The sequence below is a fragment of the Bos taurus genome, chromosome 2 (genome assembly GCF_002263795.3).
Source record: "Bos taurus isolate L1 Dominette 01449 registration number 42190680 breed Hereford chromosome 2, ARS-UCD2.0, whole genome shotgun sequence".
NCBI classification, from domain to species: domain Eukaryota; kingdom Metazoa; phylum Chordata; class Mammalia; order Artiodactyla; family Bovidae; genus Bos; species Bos taurus.
The window spans coordinates 110,798,166-110,821,168 of record NC_037329.1 but is presented as its reverse complement, the minus strand read 5'-3'; the positions used below and the strand labels follow the sequence as shown (position 1 = coordinate 110,821,168).

Here is a 23,003-nt window from a genome sequence, read left to right as displayed (position 1 = left end):
TAAGGAAGCCTCCCTAATACGGCTGCGATAAAGTCCAAAGCACAGCTAGAACACGTAGTAGGGTGTAAGAGATTAGTTTTTTGGTTTTAGTTCAGTCGCTCAGTCGTGTCCGACTCTTTGCGACCCCATGGACTGCAGCACGCCAGGCCTTCCTGTCTATCACCAACTCCCGGAGTTTACTCAAACTCATGCCCATTGAGTCGGTGATGCCATCCAACCATCTCATCCTCTGTCGTCCCCTTCTCCTCCCGCCTTCAATCTTTCACAGCATCAGGGTCTAAAGAATGAGATAAAAGCAGAAACGCTAACAGTTTGGCTCCCGCTACTTGGGTTTGCACATCACGCAGTCCTGGCTGCCTGCTAATAAGCGTCAGTTGTGTCTGACTGTGCGACCCCACGGACTGTAGCCGGCCAGGCTCCTCTGTCCATGGGATTCTCCAGACAAGAATACTGGAGAGGGTTTCCGCGCCCTCGTCCAGAGGATCTTCCCCACCCAGGGATGAAATCCAAGTCTCTTAGCTCTCTTGCACTGGCAGGAGGGCTCTTTATCCCTAGCGCCACCTGGAGCTGCCTAAGACCTCGCCTTCTCACAGTCTCACTCCCTCCCAAGAGACGTCTCTATCTCTAGGTCCCGCCTTCTCTAGGTCCCGCCTTCTCTAGGTCCCGCCTCCTCCACGCACTCGCCCCGCCTTCGCCCCGCCCACCTAGCTGGCCGTCCTCCTTCCGTAGTGTTGAAGGCGTGAGGACCTTCGCGGGCTGTTCATCTTACTGCCTATCAAACCCTCGCCCATTCTATCCAAGTATGTCACCTTTTTCGGCCTCCAGTTTATTCTCCCAACGAATTAGATTTAATGAGCTTCATGGTGGCGACTCACCTGCTTTCAAATGAAAATCGAGAGGAGGAACTGTGAGAATTAGACGGGCAATATTTAAGACAGCCCGCACGGAAGGTTCGGGTCCTACACACAGGCCGGTCGCCGAGCCTGGGCCCGCGCTCCGCGCAGGCGCAGTGGGCAGGACTCACCATGCCGACTGTCAGCGTGAAGCGAGATCTGCTCTTCCGAGCCCTGGGCCGGACCTACAGTGAGTGCGCGTCCCGTAGCCTGTGCTCTGCGCCTCTCCTCGGAGGCTGGGACCCTCTTGCAAAAAGGCGTTGTGGCCACGTTTATGCTGCGCGCAGGTTTTGGCCTCGCGTTTGGGGTCCAGCTAGGGTAGGCCAACCGCGGATGTAGCCTCTGGGAACAGTTTGCCGCGGGTGTCAGGGCAGCACCCGCACGTGCTGGGCTCGCAGTGTCATTCATTCACGGGTGTCTTACGGAGCGCCTCCGGCGTACCTGATGCCAGGGGGTAGAACAGGAATGAAGCTCCGGATGGCATTCCAAGTGTAGCCAGTGGAGTGCAAGAAGAGCGCTCTGGGAACTCCCATTTGTGAGCAGGAGCAGGAGGCACAGCCTGCTTTCCTTCCTAGTTTTATTTTATTCACGTTTACCTAACGCCGGTTATGTGCCATGTATTGTTCTTGGCGTTTGGGGAATACAGCGGTGCACAGGGCGCCTAAAGTCCACCACGTTCACATTTCTGATGAAAGGGGCAGATAATAAAACCAGCTTAGTAACTGATGCTGGTTTGGATAATGTTAAATGCTAGCAGGGAAACAAAAAAGATACTGTGTCTGGAAAAACGTTAATTAGGTGGTAGCATGTGGTCTCAGAGAAGGCAATGGCACCCCACTCCAGTACTCTTGCCTGGAAAATTCCATGGACGGAGGAGCCTTGTGGGCTGCAGTCCATGGGGTCGCTAAGAGTCGGACACGACTGAGCGACTTCACTTTCACTTTTCCCTTTCATGCATTGGAGAAGGAAATGGCAACCCACTCCAGTGTTCTTGCCTGGAGAATCCCAGGGACGGGGGAGCCTGGTGGGCTGCCGTCTATGGGGTCACGCAGAGTTGGACACGACTGAAGTGACTTAGCAGCAGCAGCACCATCATCTGATGTTTTATTCTCTAGCTATCCTCTCCCTTTTCTTCATATTGAGAGATATCAGGTAAACTTGATTATTCATAAATATCTGTTGACTGCTGGCTCATTAAAGTTTCACTCAGGAAGATTGATGTTGGTGTACTTCAGACAGTTCAGGAATAATACTCATTATTATTTTATATTTCACGTGTTCTTAATCTTTTAAATGTTAATTAAATTAAGGTCAGATTCTGTACCACTAAGCCATCAGGGAATCCCTCAAGCTGCTTTTATTCTATTCATTTTGCTCTTCTGGGGCAGTTTTCTCTCCTTAGTCCATCTTTTTTTATCGCCTTTCTGTTAAGATGTTTTCTTCTTGCCACTCGTTTTCTTGTTAACTGATTTGTTTTCACTGTTCTTCAATTCTGGGCCTGTCCTGCCTTGGTGTAATTGCTTGCAATGCTGCCAGAGCCACTTCTGTATATCATATAAACCCCAAAGATGTAGTTACTTAGGGGCGTCATTTTGTTAGAGGGAATCATTAAACATGATTTATTGTTGGTTCTTCCTTGCATTTAAGTGGTGAAATAGAGCTGAAAGGAATAAAACAAATTGTATGATAATTAGGACCCAATAAAGGATTCAGTATATTTTAATGAGTCCAAACAATTTTGTCAGTAACCATTTAGTTATCTATAGATAATCCTCACACTTAGCACCTTAAAACAATGGTCATTTGGTGTATGTTTCTGAGGCTCAAGGATTGGGGAGTGACTTAGCTGAGTGGTTCTGACTTTCACCTGGTTGTAGTAAAGGTGTCAGGTCTATACTCATCTCAAGGTCTAATGGGCTGGAGAGTCTTAATTCCAAGTTCACTCAAGTGCTTGTTGGCAGACAGTAGTTCCTTGCTGAGTTTTGGTCAGAGGTTTCAGTGCTTCCCACCTTGACCTCTCCATAGGACTGCTTGCAACATGGTGACTCGTTTGTCCCAGAGTGAGAGGTCCAGGAGAGCAGATAGTCAAGAGAGAGCTCACGATAGAAGCCACAGTTTTTCCTAACGTATCAGAGGTGATATACCATCCCTGGCCATATTCTCTGGGTCACAGAGACCAATTCTGGCACTGTGCAGCTGGAGACTGCAAAGGATGTTGGTACCAGAAGACCAGAGGCAAGTGTTCTTGGAGGCCAGCTTGGGACCTGACTAGTACCGTCTGTCCTGTGGCCCCCAATGATTCATGTTCCTCCCACATGCAACGTATACTCCCTCCCAAAGCCCCAAGAAGTGTCATCGCATTACAGCAGCAGCTCACAACCCAGTCTCTTCATCTAAATCAGGTCCAGTTGCGGACGAGGCTCTTCAGTGTAGTTCCCTAAGTACAGCTCCTCGAGTATAATTACTCTTGACCCGAGAGACTAAAGAGACAGGTTATCTGCTCCACCTGCACCTAACATACAGTGGTAAGACAGGCCTAGGACGTTGTTCTTCAAAAGATAAGATTGGAGACACAAAGGACTTACTGGTCTATGGTAGTTCTGAAATTGAGCTGGTAAATGTTGGAGATTCTTGATTAGAACTTCAGGCCTGGGATCTTTGTCCTTGGTTCTGCTCCACCCTCTAGTCTCTTGGTTCTACCCTCCAGATGATGCTCTTTACTTTATTTTTTTGGTGAAAAGAAAGCACTCTTTACAGCTGATTGGTTTTCTCAGTCTTCTTCCCACTAACAGCTTTTGGGTATTCATTTCTTCCCGTCTCTGTCCCTTTTAGCTCCAGCTTGCAATGTTTGTGCATATGTATTTCTTTAAAAAGAAAAAAAAAAAAACTCTGGATCTTCAGTCAGTTTTGTTGGTTTCCACTTCCTTGGTCAAAAGCCACAGCACTCACGGATCTCTGAAATAAGCTGTTCTGTACCTTGGGCCTCTGCTGACACAGTGCTCTTATTTAAACTCAGTTGGGAGACTGAATAAATTTGTGAGGCACATCCTTCATTTCTTGATCCATAGTGCCTTTTGTCTGAGTGAACAGTGTTTTTGATTTTGCTGAGTCTCAAGAGTTTACAGTCACACCCTTGATTTCATCTTTAGACCATGTCTCCCTGGCGATGCTCTGGATTTGCTCTTTGCTCAGAAGTCATTTTTTAATCTTAGCATTTGTTGTATCTGAGGAGACTGAAAAATTTTAAAACCATCAAGTCCCAGCTCCTTTTTGTTTGCTAGTCTTCATCTCTTCTCTCACATTATAAACCACTGTGTCAGCACTGGATGGAAAGCTTAGTTAATATCACACTGTTGAGTGGGTACATTTTCTTCAGTCCTGGTAACTGTCAGCAATAGTGTTGCTAAGCTTTGCCTCTACATGAAAAGGATACTGGGTCTGTCAGTTTCCAGTAACACTTCCTCACTTTCCTCCATGTCCTTACCTGCCTCCTTGTCGGAGACTGAGGCTTCAAATAACAGCTTTGTCAGGCACTTGAGGTTTTGTTTACGCTGTCAAAGCCCACCTCCTGACTCCAGAGCCTTTCTTGCGTTTTGTTTTGTTACGGCAGCACTCCACTTCCAGGGACCGAAGTCTATGTTAGTTATTTACTGCTACATCACTGATTACACCAGTATTTAGGAGGCTAAAATGACAAGGCTTTATTATTTCCCAGTTTCTGAGAGAGGAATCGAGGGAGGAGCTGCGGAGCTGGGAGAGCTGGCCGTGGGTCTCCTACCAGGTTGCAGGCAAGCTGTCAGCTGGGTGTGCAGTCATCTCAGAGCTGGGCTGGGCTGGACAGTGTGCTTCGGGTTCGTCCATGTGGTCGTCTGAGACCTCAGTTAACAGGGTGCGAGCACCAGGAGGAGGGCTCGATGGGGGCCTCTGTCACCTCCTGCCCTAGTTAATGACACTCGCCACCTACACGTTCACCCCACCAGGGACCTGGGAGCCATCCTAGGCACCTCCTGCTCACTCACTCTTCCCGCCTCCCAGTCAGCCTTTGCGCCTTACAGATTCTACCTTCCGCATTTCTCACATTCTTCCTTCTCCCTCACTCACTGCTGCTGCTTTAATGAATTCCTCACTGTCTCACTTGTTTGCAGTAGATTCTCTGCTCCAGTTCGTCTGCCACCCTGCCACCATTCTTTTTTGTTGTTGTTGTTTTGGCTGCACCATGCAGCACGAGGGATCTTAGTTCCCTGACCAGGGATTGAACCTGGTCCCCTGCATTGGGATCACATTCTTAACCACTGGGGATGCCAGGGAAGTCCCCTGCCACCATTCTTTAAAGGAGGGGTCCCCAACCTCTGGGATCTAATGCCTGATTTTCTGAGGTGGCGCTGATGTAATAAAAAGAGAAATAAAGTACATGATAGACGTAATGTGCTTGAATCATCCCCCAGGTCTGTGGAAAAATTGTCTTCCACTAAACCGGTCCCTGGAGCCAAAAAGGTTGGATACCACTGCTCTAAAGTGCAGATCTGACCATGCTGTTGCCCAGCTGGAAGTCCTGCAGTGTAACTCCCCGTCGCCTCAGGCAGGACGGGGGGCAAATCCCTTGGCATCAGGAGCTGACTTCTCTCTACTTCTTCCATTGTATCTCTTCCTGACATGAGCCTCATGCAGCATTCATAGGGAACGTGCCAGATTTCTCATGCTGTTGTCTCACTCCTCACGGTCCCTGCCTAATGGACTCCTTTCTGTGAAGTTTTTTACTGACCCTCAGTTGATGACTTCCTTTGTGCCAGCTCTGTACCTTGCACTTAACATACCTGCATTTACATATCTGGTTTGTTTGCTGGAGTAGGAAGTAGTTATGGCAGGAATTGTGTTTTATTTATCTTTGTAGCCCTGGCACCTAATATAGTGCCAACTCATAGAAGATGCGCAGTAAATGTTAACTTGAATTGAACTTCAATGTCAGGATCAGAAATCTTAAGACCAGCTTAACACTAGAATATACTGGTAATGATGGTTTGTGTTCCATTCTTCGTAACATGAAAACCCTGACAATGCTGTGTATCAGGTAGCAAAGCGAAGTAAGATATGATTTAAAAGTAAGGAAGAGAACTATTAATGATTGCAGACCTACTGTGTTTCAGGATACTAGGTGAAGCCCATTATCTGCATGAATGCATTTAAATCTTTCCAACAGTTGCGTGCATGGCTGTAAAATACTACTTTATGAGGCATAGGAATCAGAAAGTTTCCGTAAGGTGCCAAGCTCTCAGGACTAGTGGAACAGTCAGAAATTGAACTCAGATTGAGCTGGCTCCAAAGCCAGCTAGCTGTCAGGCCACCTCAGAGAATTTGAAATGATAGCAGTTATATGACGTGATTCTATTGTGTTGGATCTGTGATGATTTGGACCCACTTTACATTAGATCCCTGCTTGCAAATTGTTTTTCTTCCAAGTAAGTGTAAGAAGGATGGCATAGATGTCTTCAAAATAATTTCAGAGTAAAAGCTTCTAGCATTTTACTGTTAAATATGACGTTCTGGTCACCCCACTCCAGTACTCTTGGCTGGACAATCCCGTGGAAGGAGCCTGGTGGGCTGCAGTCCATGGGGTCGCTAGGAGTCGGACATGACTGAGCAACTTCACTTTCACTTTTCACTTTACTGCATTGGAGAAGGAAATGGCAACCCACTCCAGTGTTCTCGCCTGGAGAATCCCAGGGACGGGGGAGCCTGGTGGGCTGCCGTCTATGGGGTCGCACAGAGTCAGACATGACTGAAGCAACTTAGCAGCAAGTGTAAGCTCCCCATGCTTACAATCAGGTAATCTGATTCTATAGCTGATATTAGTTAGATGAATCAGCCCTTTATTTAATAGTTTTGTTTTTCTTTCTTTAAAAATTGTTTTTGATCAAGCTTTTTTTGTTTTTAAATGGTGATATCTGATGCCTGATAATCTAGTATGTTCGGTGTAAGACAGTTAAAAAGATGCAGTTTTTATGTGCTATTTGCATTTGTACTGAACAGATTAAAATTTGTAATCTCTTTTTTTCCCCCTAGCTGACGAAGAATTTGATGAACTGTGCTTTGAATTTGGACTGGAACTTGATGAAATTGTATGTATTAGATACTTCTTTAATATTCTGTATCTAAGTTCATTACATTTTATCTTTGATGCCTTATGGTTAGACTAAGAGGAAACATTTGTGGGCCCTGGTGGTTTCTGTGTTCTCTGTGTTATGAGACTAAGCTCTGATTCCAAGTTGTTGCTTTATGTAAAATCTCCACAGGGGTTCATGCCTTTACTCGGACGCAGTCCTGTCGAGGCATCAGGAAGGGGTCTGGGAGCAATGGAAACTGAGCTTCAGCCGACTTGCTGTCTCCTTGGCCTCTGGCCCCTCCTCCTCCATTTCCTCTGAGCCCCATCCCACCTTCCTCCCATGCCTGTTCCGATGTTAATTCATTCTTCATTTATTACTCTACACATTGATCTTGTAAAATGATCTCCTGCCTTTTGAAGAATTGCTTGTAAAAATGATTTTGAAACATTTTCCTGGTCTTTGAATTGTACACTGATTAAAATGTTTAAAAAATAGCTTTATTTACCAAATAGATAACTAATATTGATTATGTATTAGAAGCACTGTGCTTGTAAATAAAAAGATAATATTTCTTGGTAATTAGTGTTATTTTTTCCCCCAAGCCTTCTTAATCTGTTCAGTGTATAAAACACTATAAGGTTAAAAAAGCCTTCAGACTGACAAAAACCTGTGTTGTCTTGTCTTAGTTTTCCTGCTGCTGCTTTACTAATGTTACAAAAAAGAATTTTTTTAATGTTAATGAGCATCTATATGCTCGAGAAGTCAGCTGAGATTTCTATAGTATATGTTAATTTTATTAGAATTCAAAATTATGTTTGAGGTTTTGTAATATCTAAGCATTGGACTGAAGGTCAGAAAAAATGAAGTAATAGTTTGAGCTACCACATTTACTAGCTGTGGAACCAGGGACATTACATTGCCTTTCTGGGCCTATTTTTCATCTGTAAATAAGGAGTTTACATGTATGATCCTTTCAGGGATCCCTGTAGATCCCGCTGGGCTTCCCTGGTGGCTCGGACAGTAAAGAGTCTGCCTGCAATGCAGGAGACCCAGGTTCGATCCCTGGGTCAGGACGATCCTCTGACCTGGAGAAGAAATGGCAGCCCATTCCAGTATTCTTGCCTGGAGAATCCCATGGACAGAGGAGCCTGGCAGGCTACAGTCCATGGGGTCACAAAGAGGTGGACATGTCTGAGGGACTAACACTTTAACTTTCGCTTATCGTAGATCCCTCTGGCTCTGAAGTTTCTGTGGTTATTGATTTCCATAACATTTTTGTTAGCACTGATAAACTGCATTGATCACAGTCATCACCTGTGATCTTTGTATGAACTGAGATACTGAAAATGGGAGAAGGCTTAGGCAGCCATGTCTTTTTTGTAAAGGATCTCTAGTTACATTTTCTCCCCTCCTTTATATGGGGTCCTGCCTGAAATCCAGCACCCCTATGAAGTGACTCATCTTTCTTCACTAAAACATTAGCAATTTTGTTGACCCCTTTGATGGAACTCAGTTTAAATTCTAATTTTTCCTGCCTCTTCTCATATCCTCCCCCGTCCCTTCCCCGTTTCTTTTCTCCTCTTCCTCTCCTGACCCCTTCTCTTCCCCTTGCTCTTTATCCTCTTTTTTTTTATTTTTTTGTTTCTTTAAAAAAAAAAAAAAACTTATTTTTTCAGTTTAGTTCAGTTGCTCAGTCGTATCTGACTCTTTGCAACCCCATGAACTGCAGCATGCCAGGCCTCCCTGTCCATCACCAACTCCTGGAGTTTACCCAAACTCATGTCCATTGAATCGGTGATGCTATCCAACCATCTCATCCTCTGTTGTCCCCTTCTCCTCCTGCCCTCAATCTTTCCCAGCATCAAGGTCTTTTCAAATGAGTCAGCCCTTCATATCAGGTGGCCAAAGTATTGGAGTTTCAGCTTCAACATCAGTCTTTCCAATGAACTGGTCTCCCTTAGGATGGAGTGATTGGATCTCCTTGCAGTCCAAGGGACTCTCATGAGTCTTCTCCAACACCACAGTTCAAAAGCATCAATTCTTCTGTTCTCAACTTTCTTTGTAGTCCAACTCTCACTTCCATTCATGGCTACTGGAAAAACCATAGCCTTGACTAGACGGACCTTTGTTGGCAAAGTAATGTCTCTGCTTTTCAATATGCTGTCTAGGTTGGTCATAACTTTCCTTCCAAGGAGGAAGTGTCTTTTAATTTCATGGCTGCCATCACCATCTGCAGTGATTTTGGAGCCCAGAAAAATAAAGTCAGCCACAGTTTCTCCATCTATTTGCCATGAAGTGATGGGACTGGATGCCATGATCTTTGTTTTCTGAATGTTGAGCTGTAAGCCAACCTTTTCACTCTCCTCTTTCACTTTCATCAAAAGGCTCTTTAGTTCCTCTTCACTTTCTGCCATAAGGGTGGTGTCATCTGCATATCTGAGGTTATTGATATTTCTCCCGGCAATCTTGATTCCAGCTTGTGCTTCTTCCAGCCCAGCGTTTCTCATGATGTACTCTGCATATAAGTTAAATAAGCAAGGATAATTGTTTTACAATATTGTGTTGATTTCTGCCATACATCAACATTCTTTTTTTATTTTTAAATTTTCCCTAATTTTCACAGTATGCCAACTGAGTTTGAGATGGCCAGTGAAGGTGTTCCTTGGAGCCCACAGTCAAAAAGCACTATGAGCCCTGGGCGGTTCCAGCCTCCTGTGGACTCTGTGATTCCTCAGGTGTAACTCAGGTGCATAGTACTCATTGAGGAAAGTGAATTCTTCAGCATGCTATACAAGTGTAGATTATACTTCTTTGGGAAGTAATCTGAACTGCTTATCTTGTGGCAGTGGGAGAGCCCCATGTAAAACAAAATACATCATATATTTTGATAGGAGTGCATCAGTTATTTTAGCAGATGATTTGTGATAGAAATAGCAGGAGTTCCAGTTAAGTGGGGATAACTAGTGGGTAACATTAACAGTTGGAGTATGACTTCTAAGGAATTTGATTGGAAATAAGTATATAGGTATTTTCCTGCCATGGTAAATGTAGAGAACAGAATTTAACTTCTTGGCAATGATTGTTTTTAAGAAAATCTCTACAGTGTGGTGATTGAGATATTCTAAGCTTTTTACTTCTGCACTGAATTTATTCTAGTGGTATTTCTTCCCCTTTCTCCCTCGTTTGTTTTTGCTCTTGCTGCTTTGTACCCTTTACTGTCCTTAGACCTCTTCCCATTGTACCTGTGAGTGAGTGAGTGAGTGAAAGTCACTCAGTCGTGTCCAGCTCTTTGTGACCCCATGGACTATACACTTATAATTCCTTCTGATTTACACCACAGCTTCTGATGATCCCTTAAAATGTTTTTGTTTGCTTTTATAGTATTATTCTCATTTTCATGTTGCTTCTAGTCTTGGGTGCCCATAGGATTTAGCTTTTAGAGTCATTATCTTGTAAAAAGTTGCATATCTTTTCATTTTTTTTTCTTTTTTCTTTCTCTCTCTCTCTTTTTTTGTTTCTTGTTTCGTGGGGTCTTAGTTCCCTGACCAGGGATTGAACCCAGGCCCTCAGCAGTGAAAGTGTGGCGACCTAACCTCTGGACCGCCAGGGAATTCCCAAAATAGCTTTTATTTGGTGAATTTCCTTAACTTTGTCTCATTGACACTTTCGTTATTGCTGCTTCTTGGTTCTTATTGTGTTCTCCTTGGTATTTTCATTTTCTTTTAGATCAAGGATGGGCAAACATTTTCTGCCAAATAGCAACCTTTTGAAAGCTACATAGAGTCTCTGTCACAACTCAGCTGTTGCAGTATGGAAATGACAACAGATGAAATGTAAATGAATAGGCCTGACAGTGTTTCAGTAGAACTTTATTTACAAAAACAAGTAGTAGGCAAAGTTTAGCCCTCGCCTTGCTTTAGACAGCTTTCTGCTGCTCTGGAAAGAACATGAACAGTGTAGTTACTTCTTTATAGGACTGATAATGACTTTTTCGAAAAAAATTTAGATTTATTTAGTTTTGTTTTAATTTTTGGGTTTGTTTTAGACATCTGAAAAGGAAATTATAAGTAAGGAACAAGGTAATGAAAAGGCCCATGGGGCCTCTGATGTTGTTCTCTACAAAATTGACGTCCCTGCCAATAGATATGACCTGCTGTGTCTGGAAGGATTGGTTCGAGGACTTCAAGTCTTCAAAGAAAGGTAAGGGAGTATATTCATTAAACCCGTGGCTAAGTGGGATTTCTTTTTTCTTTGCCTGTCACTGTCAACAACCCTGTTTAAGTTTCTGGAAAAAAGCTTGTTGGACAGATCCACAGCTTTGGGTCTGCATGGAGAGCTGACTGGAGCCTGTAGATGTAGCCATTTGAAAGTTGAAAAAAAGAGTCATAGTCTTTGTTTTGGGGAGCATGTTTTAAAACTGGAGTGGTTAATGATTTTATGGCTTCTTTAACAACTCTTTAGTGGGTTCATGTGAGTTCCTTCAGTAATCCAGTTGGAATAGATAGTTTATGGGGTTGGTTAAAGGTTGGGAGAAAAGCAGAAGGGTGCAACTTTATATGCTGTTTTCTTAAGAATTCTGAGGAAGCTCAGAAATGGAGCTTCCTGACTGGAAAACTGAAGATCTCGTGACGGCTGTGGGCAAGTTAATCGACTTCTTTAGTTTCAGGCTTGTAATTTATAATGAAGAATGTTTTCAAGTCCCCTTCCGACTCTTCATGTAATACATATAGAAAATGATGAATATGTAAAGTGAAAAAAAGGTGAAACAGTAAAGCTATCAAAAATAATTATAAAGAACAGACTGTTGGACTCTGTGGGAAAAGGTGAGGGCGGGATGATTTGAGAGAATAGCATTGAAACATGTATACTATCATATGTGAAATAGATTGCCAGTCGAGATTTGATGTATGAGGCAGGGTGCTCAGGGCTGGTGCAGTGGGATGACCCTGAGGGATGGGATGGGGAGGGAGGTGGGAGGGAGGGTCAGGATGGGGAACACATGTACACCCATGGCTGATTCATGTATGTCAGAAACCTCCACAATATTGTAAAGTAATTAGCCTCCAATTAAAATTAAATAAATAATGGACATGGAAAAAATTATTATTTTTTCATTACTTACCCATTATCTTGTCAGATGCAAAAGAATATGAGCCTCAGGCTGATAGGCTGCTGCTGCTGCTAAGTCACTTCAGTCGTGTCCGACTCTGTGTGACCCCATAGATGGCAGCCCACCAGGCTCCCCCATCCCTGGGATTCTCCAGGCAAGAGTACTGGAGTGGGTTGCAATTTCCTTCTCCAATCAGGCTGATAGGCTAGACTTTGAAACTATGAGGCCGTCAGATGAGAGACAGGTGTTGGTGAAAGGGTGATAATAAGGCATTTGGTTAATAAGATGGTTAAAATTTGAGGGTTGACCCAGTTGCTTCTCTGCATGACAATCAGATGTTTATTTTATTTTTTATTCTTTGGTTGCTTTGGGTCTTCGTTGCTGTTCACAGGCTTTCCTCTAGTACTCTCTAGTTGTGGTATGTGGGCTTCTCATTGTGGTGGCTTTTCATGAGATGAGGGTTTGATCTTTGGGTTGGGAAGATATCCTGGAGAAGGAAATGGCAACCCATTCCAATATTCTTATCTGGGAAATCCCATGGACAGAGGAGTCTGGTGGGCTACAGTTCTTAGGTCTCAAGAGTCAGACAGGACTTACCGACTAAACCACCACCGCCATCTCTCGTTGTAGAGCACAGGCATACGGGCTTCAGAAGTTGCAGCACGTGGGCTCAGGAGTTGTGGCCCATGGGCTGAATTGCACCAAGGCATGTGGAATCTTCCCAGATCAGGGATCGAACCCATGTCTCCGCTGCATTGGCAGGCAGATTCTTATCCACTATACCACCAGGGAAGTCCAGATGTTTATATTTTTAGGGTCAGGGATAGTCTCCTTACAGTGTGTTTCCCAAACCTGCCTGATAGCAATTTAACAGGCACCTCATATGATTTTTATGATGAGAGAAAATTAGGAAAATGACTTAAAACCTTTGCTACCCGAAGTGTGGACCAGGGACCAGCATCTGTAACACCTGGGAGCCTATAAGAACTGCAGAATCTGCTTCTACCCAAGACCTCTTGAATCAGAATATATGCTTTAACAAATTCACCAGTTGATTGTAGGCACCTTGAGGTTTGAAAAGCACTGTTAAAACAATGGTTCCCACCCTTGCCTGATATAACAATCACCTGAACTATGCCTTCAGAATGTACCATTTACCAGGCCTTTCTCTTGAATAGCCTGATTCATTAGGTCCAGGTGGGGCCAGACCATCTGTGTTTGTAAGACGCTCTGTTTTTCTGAGAAGTTCAAACTCTCATGGTTGGAATAAAACTTAAAGGTTATTTAATCCAGCCCCTCAGCTGATGTTTAAATGCCTCCATACACTTTGCTTAATTAAAGGTTTTCTAGTCTCCTGAGACTCCAGTGATGGTAATATGCATTACCACAAGGCATCATAGCCCATTTTTAAACAACTAGAAATGTCAGAATATTTGTTAGGATTTTATTTTTAAATACTCAGCCCAAATTTGATTTGCTATAACTTTAACCCATTGTCCTACTTCTGTGCATTTTGTATACTTTCTATACACAGAAGAAATTAGTTTCAAATGTTTTGACTAGTAATGAACACATTTATTTTAATATTTTAGGATAAAGACTCCGATGTATAAACGGGTAATGCCTAAAGGAGAAATCCAGAAGTTGATCATCACAGAAGAGGTAATAAGGATCAATTCTTATTTTTCGTTTAAAAACATCCCTTGTGTGTATATCTCTCTAAGGTGGGACAGAGCTGACCCTTCTGCCAAATGTAGTTTTCTTTGATCATTGTATATTTAGCCTCTAGCTCTGAAAAACTGTCATTTTGTTTTTACCAAAAAGTGAAAGGAGACAGCATCTGTTTTCTGTGAATTATTTTGGAAAATAACATCCAAATGTTTGCTTAAAATACTTTTAAGGTAATTATTTAAATTGTGGTGTGTTAATAACATTTAGAAAAAAAATCTCTTGGGGGAAGGCTGTTTTGGTAGAAATACCAAAAGCAAACTACTTGAGCAAACTACTTGAAAGGTTAATTTTTTTAATCAACAATTCAGTAAATTTTCAGATATCTTGCTGAAATGTAAATTCCATGAGGACAGTGACTTCCTCTCCTGTCACCACTGTATTTTATTGTTGATTGAATGAAAATTTGTGACAGCTGACTTTCTATTACAAGATGTTATTACAAAGAAAAGCCTTCATATTTACCATCTCTACTGATAAAATGAATTTCAGACAGCTAAAATACGCCCGTACGCTGTTGCAGCGGTTCTCCGAAACATAAAGTTTACAAAAGATAGATATGACAGCTTCATTGAACTTCAGGAGAAATTACATCAGAACATTTGCAGGTTTGTGAATGTATCTCTTTCTTGCTTGCTTCTCCCTCTTTCTCCTCCTTCCCTCCCCTTCTCTCTTCCTCTTTTCCTCCCTCTTTCCTTTCTTCCCCCTACCCCCGCAGACTTTTAAAACATTTTTTTCTAAAATAAGAATATGTGAGAATAACAAGAAAGTTTAATGAAATTTAAATTTAAGTAAGTTTAAATTTGGGGGTTTCCGTGTGGCTCAGATGGTAAAGAATCTACCTGCAATGTGAGAGACTTCAGTTTGATCTCTGAGTTGGGAGGATTCCATGGAGAAGGGAATGGCAATCCACACCATCTCCCAGAGCTTGCTCAAACTCATGTTCATTGAGTTGGTGATGCCATCCAACCATCTCATCCTCTGTCCTCCCCTTTTCCTCTTGCCTTCTATCTTTCCCAGGATCTGGGTCTTTTCTAATGAGTCAGCTCTTCTCATCAGGTGGCCAAAGTATTGGATCTTCGGCCTCCACATCAGTCCTTCCAATGAATATTCAGGGTTGATTTCTTTCAGGAATGATTGGTCAGATCTCCTTGCAGTCCAAGGGACTCTAGAGTCTTCTCCAACACCACAGTTCAAAAGCATCAATTCTTTGGCGTTCAGCTTCTTTATAGTCCAACTCTCATATCCATGGACTTCCCATGTGGCTCAGCTGGTATAGAGTCTACCTGCAATGTAGGATATGTGTTCGATCCCTCAGTTGGGAAGAACCTCTGGAGAAGGGAAAGGCTACCCACTCCAGTATTCTGGCCTGGAGAATTCCATGGACTGTTTAGTCCATGGGGTCTCAAAGAGTTGGACCCGACTGAACGACTTTGACTTTCACTTTCACTTTCTCACATCCATACATGACTACTGGAAAAACCATAGCTTTGACTATACGGACCTTTAGTGGCAAAGCTTTTTAATATGCTGTCTAGGTTTGTCATAACTTTTCTTCCAAAGAGCAAGTACCTCTTAGATTTTTTAACTGTATTTTCTTTTATGAGATTTTTAAATAACTGAATTTTCTTATTCTATCTTTGATATTGCTATACATCATTTCCCATACAGCTCCCTTTAGTGTGATGATCTTCAGATCAGTTTAATTCCTCAACTCCTAAAGGTCAAGGAAGGTAACAGTGGGAGTCCTTGAACTAATGTCAGTTTTTCAAAAATCTTAATAAAAGTTACTGATAGGAAACATCAGTCTTTAGCTAACATACCAAGTTTTTTTGTGTGGTCCTAAAATATAGCAACATAAGTTACCTCATGCTAATCAAAGGTATGATTAATAGTTACGTATGTCTTGAGTATAAAAGGGAAAACATAATTGTTATTTTTTAGTAATTGCAGTGATTGCAATTTGGTAGACTATGGAAACTAAAAGAGGCTTGTGTGTAAGGGATGGGCTGGACACAGGATTGGGAAGGAGACCTTGGGTGTTTTCTGCTGGTGTGAAAAATACTTAAAAAATAAAACACCTGTGGTTATGTTCACACAGTTTCTTTTCTTGAAACATTTTTGAGTACATGGTAGAAGAAGCTTTTTCTAGGATTCTGAATAACATTTATTCCAAGTTGTTTTATAAAAACAATCTATTTGTCATCTTCCAAATATGTCACTCTTAAGCAAAACAATAAGAATTTAAATATAGTTTCACCATATAGGTCAAAATAGAGGATTTCTGATAGGCATTGATATAGCTAGTAAGTACTTGAGCCCTGTTATCTGTTCTGGTCATTTGAAGAATCTAGTTGTTATCTAAATTGTAAGGCATTTCCTTAATTCAGCTTTAAGTTGTATTTTATGCAGTATTTCTGGAAATCATGAGCTTTTTCTAAGGGGAGGTATAAATTATATCCTAATACTCTGATATGCCAGAGTCAGTAAATCCTAATTTGTGTTTTTCAAGAGATATAATCATTTCACTTAAATTATAAGTGATTTATAGTAAACTTTTATTGGCATAAAAGTTGTTGGTCTTCCCTTATTATCCTTTGATAGCTACAGTATCTGTATCAGTATCACCTCTTTTATGCCTATGTCTTCTCTTTCCCCTTTGATCAGTGTAGCTAGAAGTTTTATCAGTTACTTTAGTGGATATCTCTGTGTGTCAGTTTTCACAGAACTAGCTTTTGGTTTCATTGATTTTTCTCTGCTTTTGTGTGTGTATGTGTGTTTCTGTTTTTGTTGATCATACAGTGTTCTGTCTAAGGCTAATTAGTCCTTACTACTGAGGAGAGACCTTGTTCCTACTTTACCCATGGCCCCTGTGAAAGATTGGGTTTTCAGTCTGTGTGAGCACTGTTGCGTTGGATGGTTCTTTGCCTGGCCTTAGGTGGTTTCCTCACATGCTCACACTGATTGATACTCAGCAAGTTCTTGAGGGGGCCCCTCTGCAGATCGCAGAGCTCTCTGCCTGTGTAGCTCTGTTCATCTCCAGTGCTCTGTGTGGTGACCTCTGGCCGCCATCTTGGTCTCCCGAGGCTCTCAGCTGTGTCTCTTCAACTTAGGGAGTTCACTGGGCTCCTGCCTGACCCCCTTTCCTGCCCTGTGACTTGAAGTCCCTCCAGGCAGCCAGCTGGGCAGTCATAGGGCTTACCTTACCTGTTTCTGGTCTCTCATCTCCCTTATCTCTTTCCTGTCCTTCATCGCCTGAGGTCCAGTGCCGGCCTTAGAAACCATTGTGGTATATGTGTCTTCCCTCTTTTGTGATTGTGTCAGGCAAGAGAGTCAGTCTAGTCTCTGTTACTCCTGGAAATATCCAGCAAACTTTTTACTTCAGGTATTTTATTGTTTATAGAATCTCTTTGGTTCCCTTTTAACGAAGTTTCTCTTTTTTTTCGCTCGGTTCTTTCAGTCGCTGCTTTTTCACAGCAAGACTTTACCAAAATTCTTGCCAGTATCATAAGTAGAATCTTGACTTTTATTTTTAGTTTTCATATCTCTTTATTTGGGGGATATTAATCCTTTTTCTTTACCTGTGTCGTAGACCTTTCCTCTCTGTGTCTTTTGACTTGTGGGGTCTTTTGATTGTATAAAATTTACAATTTGGGTATCAATATTTATCAGTCTTCCTATATGACTTTTGTGTTTTGTGTCTTAAGGGATGTCCTGCTCCACAGTTTTAATTAAGCATTGTTCATCTATGTTTTCTCTGAATAATGTTTATGGTACCTTGTTTGTATATATGTATGTGTGTATGTACCTATGTTTGCTGTTTGTTTTTCAAAATGCATAGCTCTCTGATCCATCCAGAATTTTTTTGTGATTGGCTTGAAGTTGAAATTTAGCTACATTTTTGAGATACTGTTTTCGGATTAAAAAACCAACATTAATGTCCAAGAAAACATGGATTTTCTTACTCATGGGTTTATCAGTTGTTGATTTATCTAAACTGACTGGACCATTGTAGTAGCTTTTTTTGTGGTGGTAGTAGTATTTTAAAAATCTGCATAGTGATTTGAAAATCCAGGTCATCTTAGCACTGATTTGTATGGGTTGGCTTGTTGGGAGTATGTTGTGTTTCCCTGTTTTCATATGCACTGCTTTCTGATTGTATACAGAATATCTTGTTATGGCAGAGGCTTTTGATTTTGTTCTTTTTCTCTGAGGAATGGTTTCTGTTGCAGGCCATGGGTACATTTCTACTTGTGCTAGTATATGACTCCTCAGGTGGTGCAGTGGTAAAGAATCCACCTCCCGATGCAGGAGACGCAGGTTCAATCCCTGGGTTGGAAAGATCCCCTGGAGAAGGGAATGGCTACCCATTCCAGTAATCTTGACTGGGATATCCCATGGACAGAGGAGCCTGGCAGGCTACAGTCCCTGGGGTTGCAAAGAGTTGGACTCAACTGAGCATGCATACATCTGATGCTAGTATATAAACATGCAACTCATTGAGTACAGTAACACTCCCTCTAGGGTTGTCAACAGCTCTGTTCAAGTCACCCATTAAAATTCTAGTCGCCTGTCTTAGAGATTGAACAAAAAAAATTTATTCAGTTAGTTGCTGTATAATGCTGTGTTAATTTGAAGTTGACCAAAGTTTGTTTCAACAAATTCTCAAAGCTATTTCATAGTTCATGTAATGTGGACTCAACACATTTCTTGATAACTAATGATTTTATCCATTTGATATTTAGTTTAGACCTACATAGTCTAAAACACATTTGAAGCCTTAAGAATATCATAAATTCTGATTTGAGTTTCTCTTTTTGGATTGTCTATTGGAAAGCTTAGAGTCAAATTTGTAATCTTCTGTGATAAGACTGTAGGCCTTGAGATTCTAATTTAATATTGGCATTGTTCCTGGCTTCATTTTATATCCCTGAGTCTGTTTCTTTCTTGCCTACTTTATATCTTTAAGTTCCTAAAATTACCTTAAATTCTTTGCAGATAAGCTGTAGAACAAATGAAATTAATAGCTTTTGAAATTTCCTTATTCAGTTTTAAATGTAATCTCAGTTCTTAAAATTAATTTCCATTAATAAAGCAATATAGCTATGTTACAGGAAATTTAGGAAAATATAGAAAAGCCAAAAAACAGAGGAGTTTTTGGGTGGTTTATTCTAACTTAATAAAACATTTATGTTTACTTGACATTAGAGGAAATAGGATAAAGGGAAATATGATAAAAAAAGAAGATAAAGGGTATGTTAAGGTCCTATTAATAATAACGTAGTACTTGGGAAAACTAGTAGAAGGAATTTCAGCTACTAAAATAATGTGTTTTCAGTAGCTTTATAATTTCTTATATTTTTAATGTTTGTAAAGATGTCACATAGTAACAGACTATTTTAAGGAATTGTCTACAAATAATTTTTAAAAACCTGTAGTCTTACGTTTTGAGATCTTCAGATCTCTTTTGTTTTTCTCTCTCTCCCTCCCCGTTTCCATATTTAGGAAAAGAGCCTTGGTTGCTATTGGTACCCATGATTTGGACACTTTGTCAGGTCCATTTACTTACACTGCAAAGAAACCTTCTGATATCAAATTCAAGCCTCTAAATAAGAGTAAAGAGTATACAGCCTGTGAACTGATGAACATATACAAGGTAAAGGTCATTTTATATTGATGTAATAGCTCTGCATAAATCATAAAATTCCTCCAAAATCAAGTTATAATTAGGGTGATGTCATGAGTGCTTTTGAAAAAATAACAGTGTCTGGGCTCCAACCCAGAGATACTGGTTCATTTGATCTAGAGTGAGTTCTGGCTCTAGTTTTATTATTTTTTTTATCCTCTCAGATGTTTGTAATGTATACCTAGGATTGAGAACCACTTACATAGGTCTTACTGCTCTGTAATATTCATATTTAGGAATAATTAAAACTCATGCAAATATAAGGCACAATAAGATTTATCTAGATTTTGTGTGTGTGTGTGTGTGGCATGCACTGTTGCAAAGTGCCTGCCTCCTATGATTAGCACTTATAGAGTCCAGCAGTGAAAATCAATTCAGTTGTCACTTTAAACTGCATTTAACAAATAGTAGAAGAGGTAGGTATCATTTGGGAAAAGCAGCTGTTATTATTGGCCTGATTTGCAAGTGATTTTTTTCTTGTTTATCTAAATAGTTTTGTATGGTTTGTGTTTTGCTTAAGGTGATTCAGGCTTACTCTGCAAATCTGTTTTGAGTCTTAAAAAATAATTGTGGTCTCATCTTTCCTCAGTGGTAAAGAATCTGCCTGCTAGTACAGGAGACATAGGTTTGATCCCTGGGTTGGAAAGATCTCCTGGAAAAGGGAATGGCAACCTATTCCAGTATGCTTGCCTGGAAAATCCCATGGACAGAGGAGCCTGGTGGGCCCAGAGTCCATGAGGTCAACAAAAGAGTCGGATATGACTTAGCGACTAAACAACAACTCATCTTTCCTCAGTAGGAGACTGAGGCTGTATGAAGATTCTGAGACATTATATTAGAAAATATCATACAGTTAAAACTTTGGGGGCTGTTTTGTTATTTTTCTGATTCTCCCCCCCTTTTTATGCTAGGCACGTATGTAAACTAATTACACTGATAGAAATAAGAAGCTAATTTTGTTTGTCTTAATTTTTTTTCAGACTGACAACCAGCTTAAACATTATTTACATATAATTGAAAATAAACCTCTGTACCCAGTTATCTATGATAGCAAAGGTGTCGTCCTTTCCATGCCTCCAATCATCAACGGTGAGTTATTTCTTAAGTACCATAGGTGTTTTGCTATTTCCTTCTTAATCTTTAGCATTTCTGTGGAATTCTCAATTGTCTTGGCTGAATCAATCAGAAGACTCAGTCTGAGAATCTCAGGTCTTTTGTGGATTTTATTGCAATAGTTCATTTCATTTTTTCAATATTTTACTGGTGATTTTTATATAATTCATAAATGTATACCTACTTTTAGGGCTTCCCTGATAGCTCAGTTGGTAAAGAATCCTCCTGCAATGCAGGAGACCCAAGTTCGATCCCTGGGTCGGGAATATCCGCTGGAGAAGGGATAGGCTACCCACTCCAGTATTCTTGGACTTCCTTGGTGACTCAGCTGGTAAAGAATCCTCCTGCAATGCAGGAGACCCTGGTTTGATCCCGAGGTTGGGCGGATCACCTGGAGAAGGGAAAAGCTAAGTTTATAAATATGTTCTGGTGCTAGTTCTCTGGATTCTGTTCTTCCAAAAGGTGTCGATATTTTGGTTTTAGCCCTTAATTCATTTCGTTAAACTTAAAGTGGAATTCTGCCTGGCCTGCTGTTTTATAAATTAAAATTTCAGAACTGAAATTTACCCTCTTAATTTCTTTCTGAAGCTTTTTCGAGAAGCAACTTGAATGTATTTACAAAATTTAGTGATGTCAAAGCCATAGATGTTTGCCTTTTTGGAGGTGAGAAGGGGGTTCAGTTGCTTCACAATGGGAAGGAGAAACTTCCTCCTCCATATCTTGGACTCTAGTACTCATCGTGGACTTTGGAGTGAGCCAGATCCAGGCCCAAATCTTAGCCTTGTTGTTTAATAGCTTGTGATTCTGGGCAGTGAGCTTAATCTTTGAATCTTACTTGTCCTGCCTGCAGCCCTGTCTTAGCATTATGGTGAAAATGAGATGAGATGGCTTCTGTTAAGCAGCATACTGTGTAATGCACTCTGTAAAGCCTTTTTTTTTTTTTTAACCTTGTTTTTTATTTTATTTTTATTCTCCAGCTTATAATGAGAGATTAGAATAAAAGTTGTGTGTCTCCTTACCTCTGAGGTGTCAGCTTGTATTTGTAGAGTTCTTTAGTGCACCTTTATTTCTGAAACTGATTGTTTTGTTGTTGTTTTGTGTTTGTTGCAGGAAACCATTCCAAAATAACAGTAAATACGAAAAATGTATTTATTGAGTGCACAGGAACTGACTTTACTAAGGTAAATAAAACTTTTATTTTATTTTTGTTCTCAATATAGATTTTTACCTCTGAGCTGAGACCATATGACTAAATTTTAAAATTTGTTTATTTTTTAAATGGGGCTGTATTTTAGAAACTTTACCTCTGAGCTGAGACCATGTGACTAAATTTTAAAATTTGTTTATTTTTTAAATGGGGCTGTATTTTAGAAACTTAGAAAATGAGAAAGGTGTTTGTATTCTGTACTTTGGTTGTAGTGTGTGCTAAGTCACTTCAGTCATGTCCTACTCTTTGCAACCCTATGGACTGTAGCCCACCAGGCTCCTCTGTCCATGGGATTCTCCAGGCAACAACACTGGACTGGGATGCTGTGCCCTCCTCCAGGGGATCTTCCCAACCCAGGAATCAAACCAGCATCTTTTACATCTCCTGCATTGGCAGGCGAGTTCTTCACCCACTAGCGCCACCTGGGAAGCCCCTTGGTTATGGTGCTCTCATTCAATTGACAAATGTTTAGTGAGCACCTACTCTCTTTCTCCAATGCCATGAATTTAACAAAGAGTTACTTGTTCTTGATTTCAAGGAACTCATCATCTTTGTGAGAGAATTAGCCACATACATTAAAACAGTAAAATTGAGAATGGGATCCACATTGTAATGCCATCTTTATAAGGAGTTCATCTTAGTTGGCTTAATTTGAATCCTAATTTTGTACTTTTGTGTACTTGTTAAAAAAAAATTTAGGACCAGCTGGCTATAAAGTCTTATTTAGCAAACTGATAAAGAGTTTACACACACACAAATATATCTAGAAAATACAGAATACTAGTCGTTCAGTCACTTTTCGTCACCACGTATTAGATTGGAACGTCATGACAGCTATTTTCTATAGCATAAGATTTCTTTCCACGTGTTAAGTAAGGTGTAGAGTTAGGTGGTAGTAAAGCAGATTAAGAAAGGTAGACTTGAATGGTTATAACTTTTATATATCAAATGTCGCTGGAGGAATACATGGCAACCCACTCCAGTATTCTTGCCCAGAGAGTCCCGTGGACAGAGGAGCCTGGAAGACTACAGTCCATAGGGTCACACAGAGACAGACATGACTTAAATGACTTAGCATGGTATGGCATACCAAATGTACATTCAGAAATGGTGTCAGGTAATATATAATACCTGTTCCTGTTAAAAACTTTTTAAAATTTGTACA

At 41.0% G+C, this 23,003-nt stretch overlaps 1 protein-coding gene across 1 annotated transcript in view; it reads left to right on the top strand.

Annotated features, from left to right (window-relative positions):
* The first annotated feature begins 1,006 nt into the window (after positions 1–1,006).
* The window catches only part of FARSB (phenylalanyl-tRNA synthetase subunit beta), a 73,943-nt gene continuing 51,946 nt past the window's right edge, over positions 1,007–23,003 (top strand). Inside the window, 8 exon segments of the mRNA NM_001105021.2 lie at positions 1,007–1,083; positions 6,954–7,009; positions 11,040–11,194; positions 13,697–13,766; positions 14,325–14,440; positions 19,338–19,488; positions 20,499–20,607; positions 21,742–21,812. Of these exon segments, the coding sequence (NP_001098491.1) occupies positions 1,026–1,083; positions 6,954–7,009; positions 11,040–11,194; positions 13,697–13,766; positions 14,325–14,440; positions 19,338–19,488; positions 20,499–20,607; positions 21,742–21,812 (786 nt within the window). The 5' untranslated portion in view covers positions 1,007–1,025.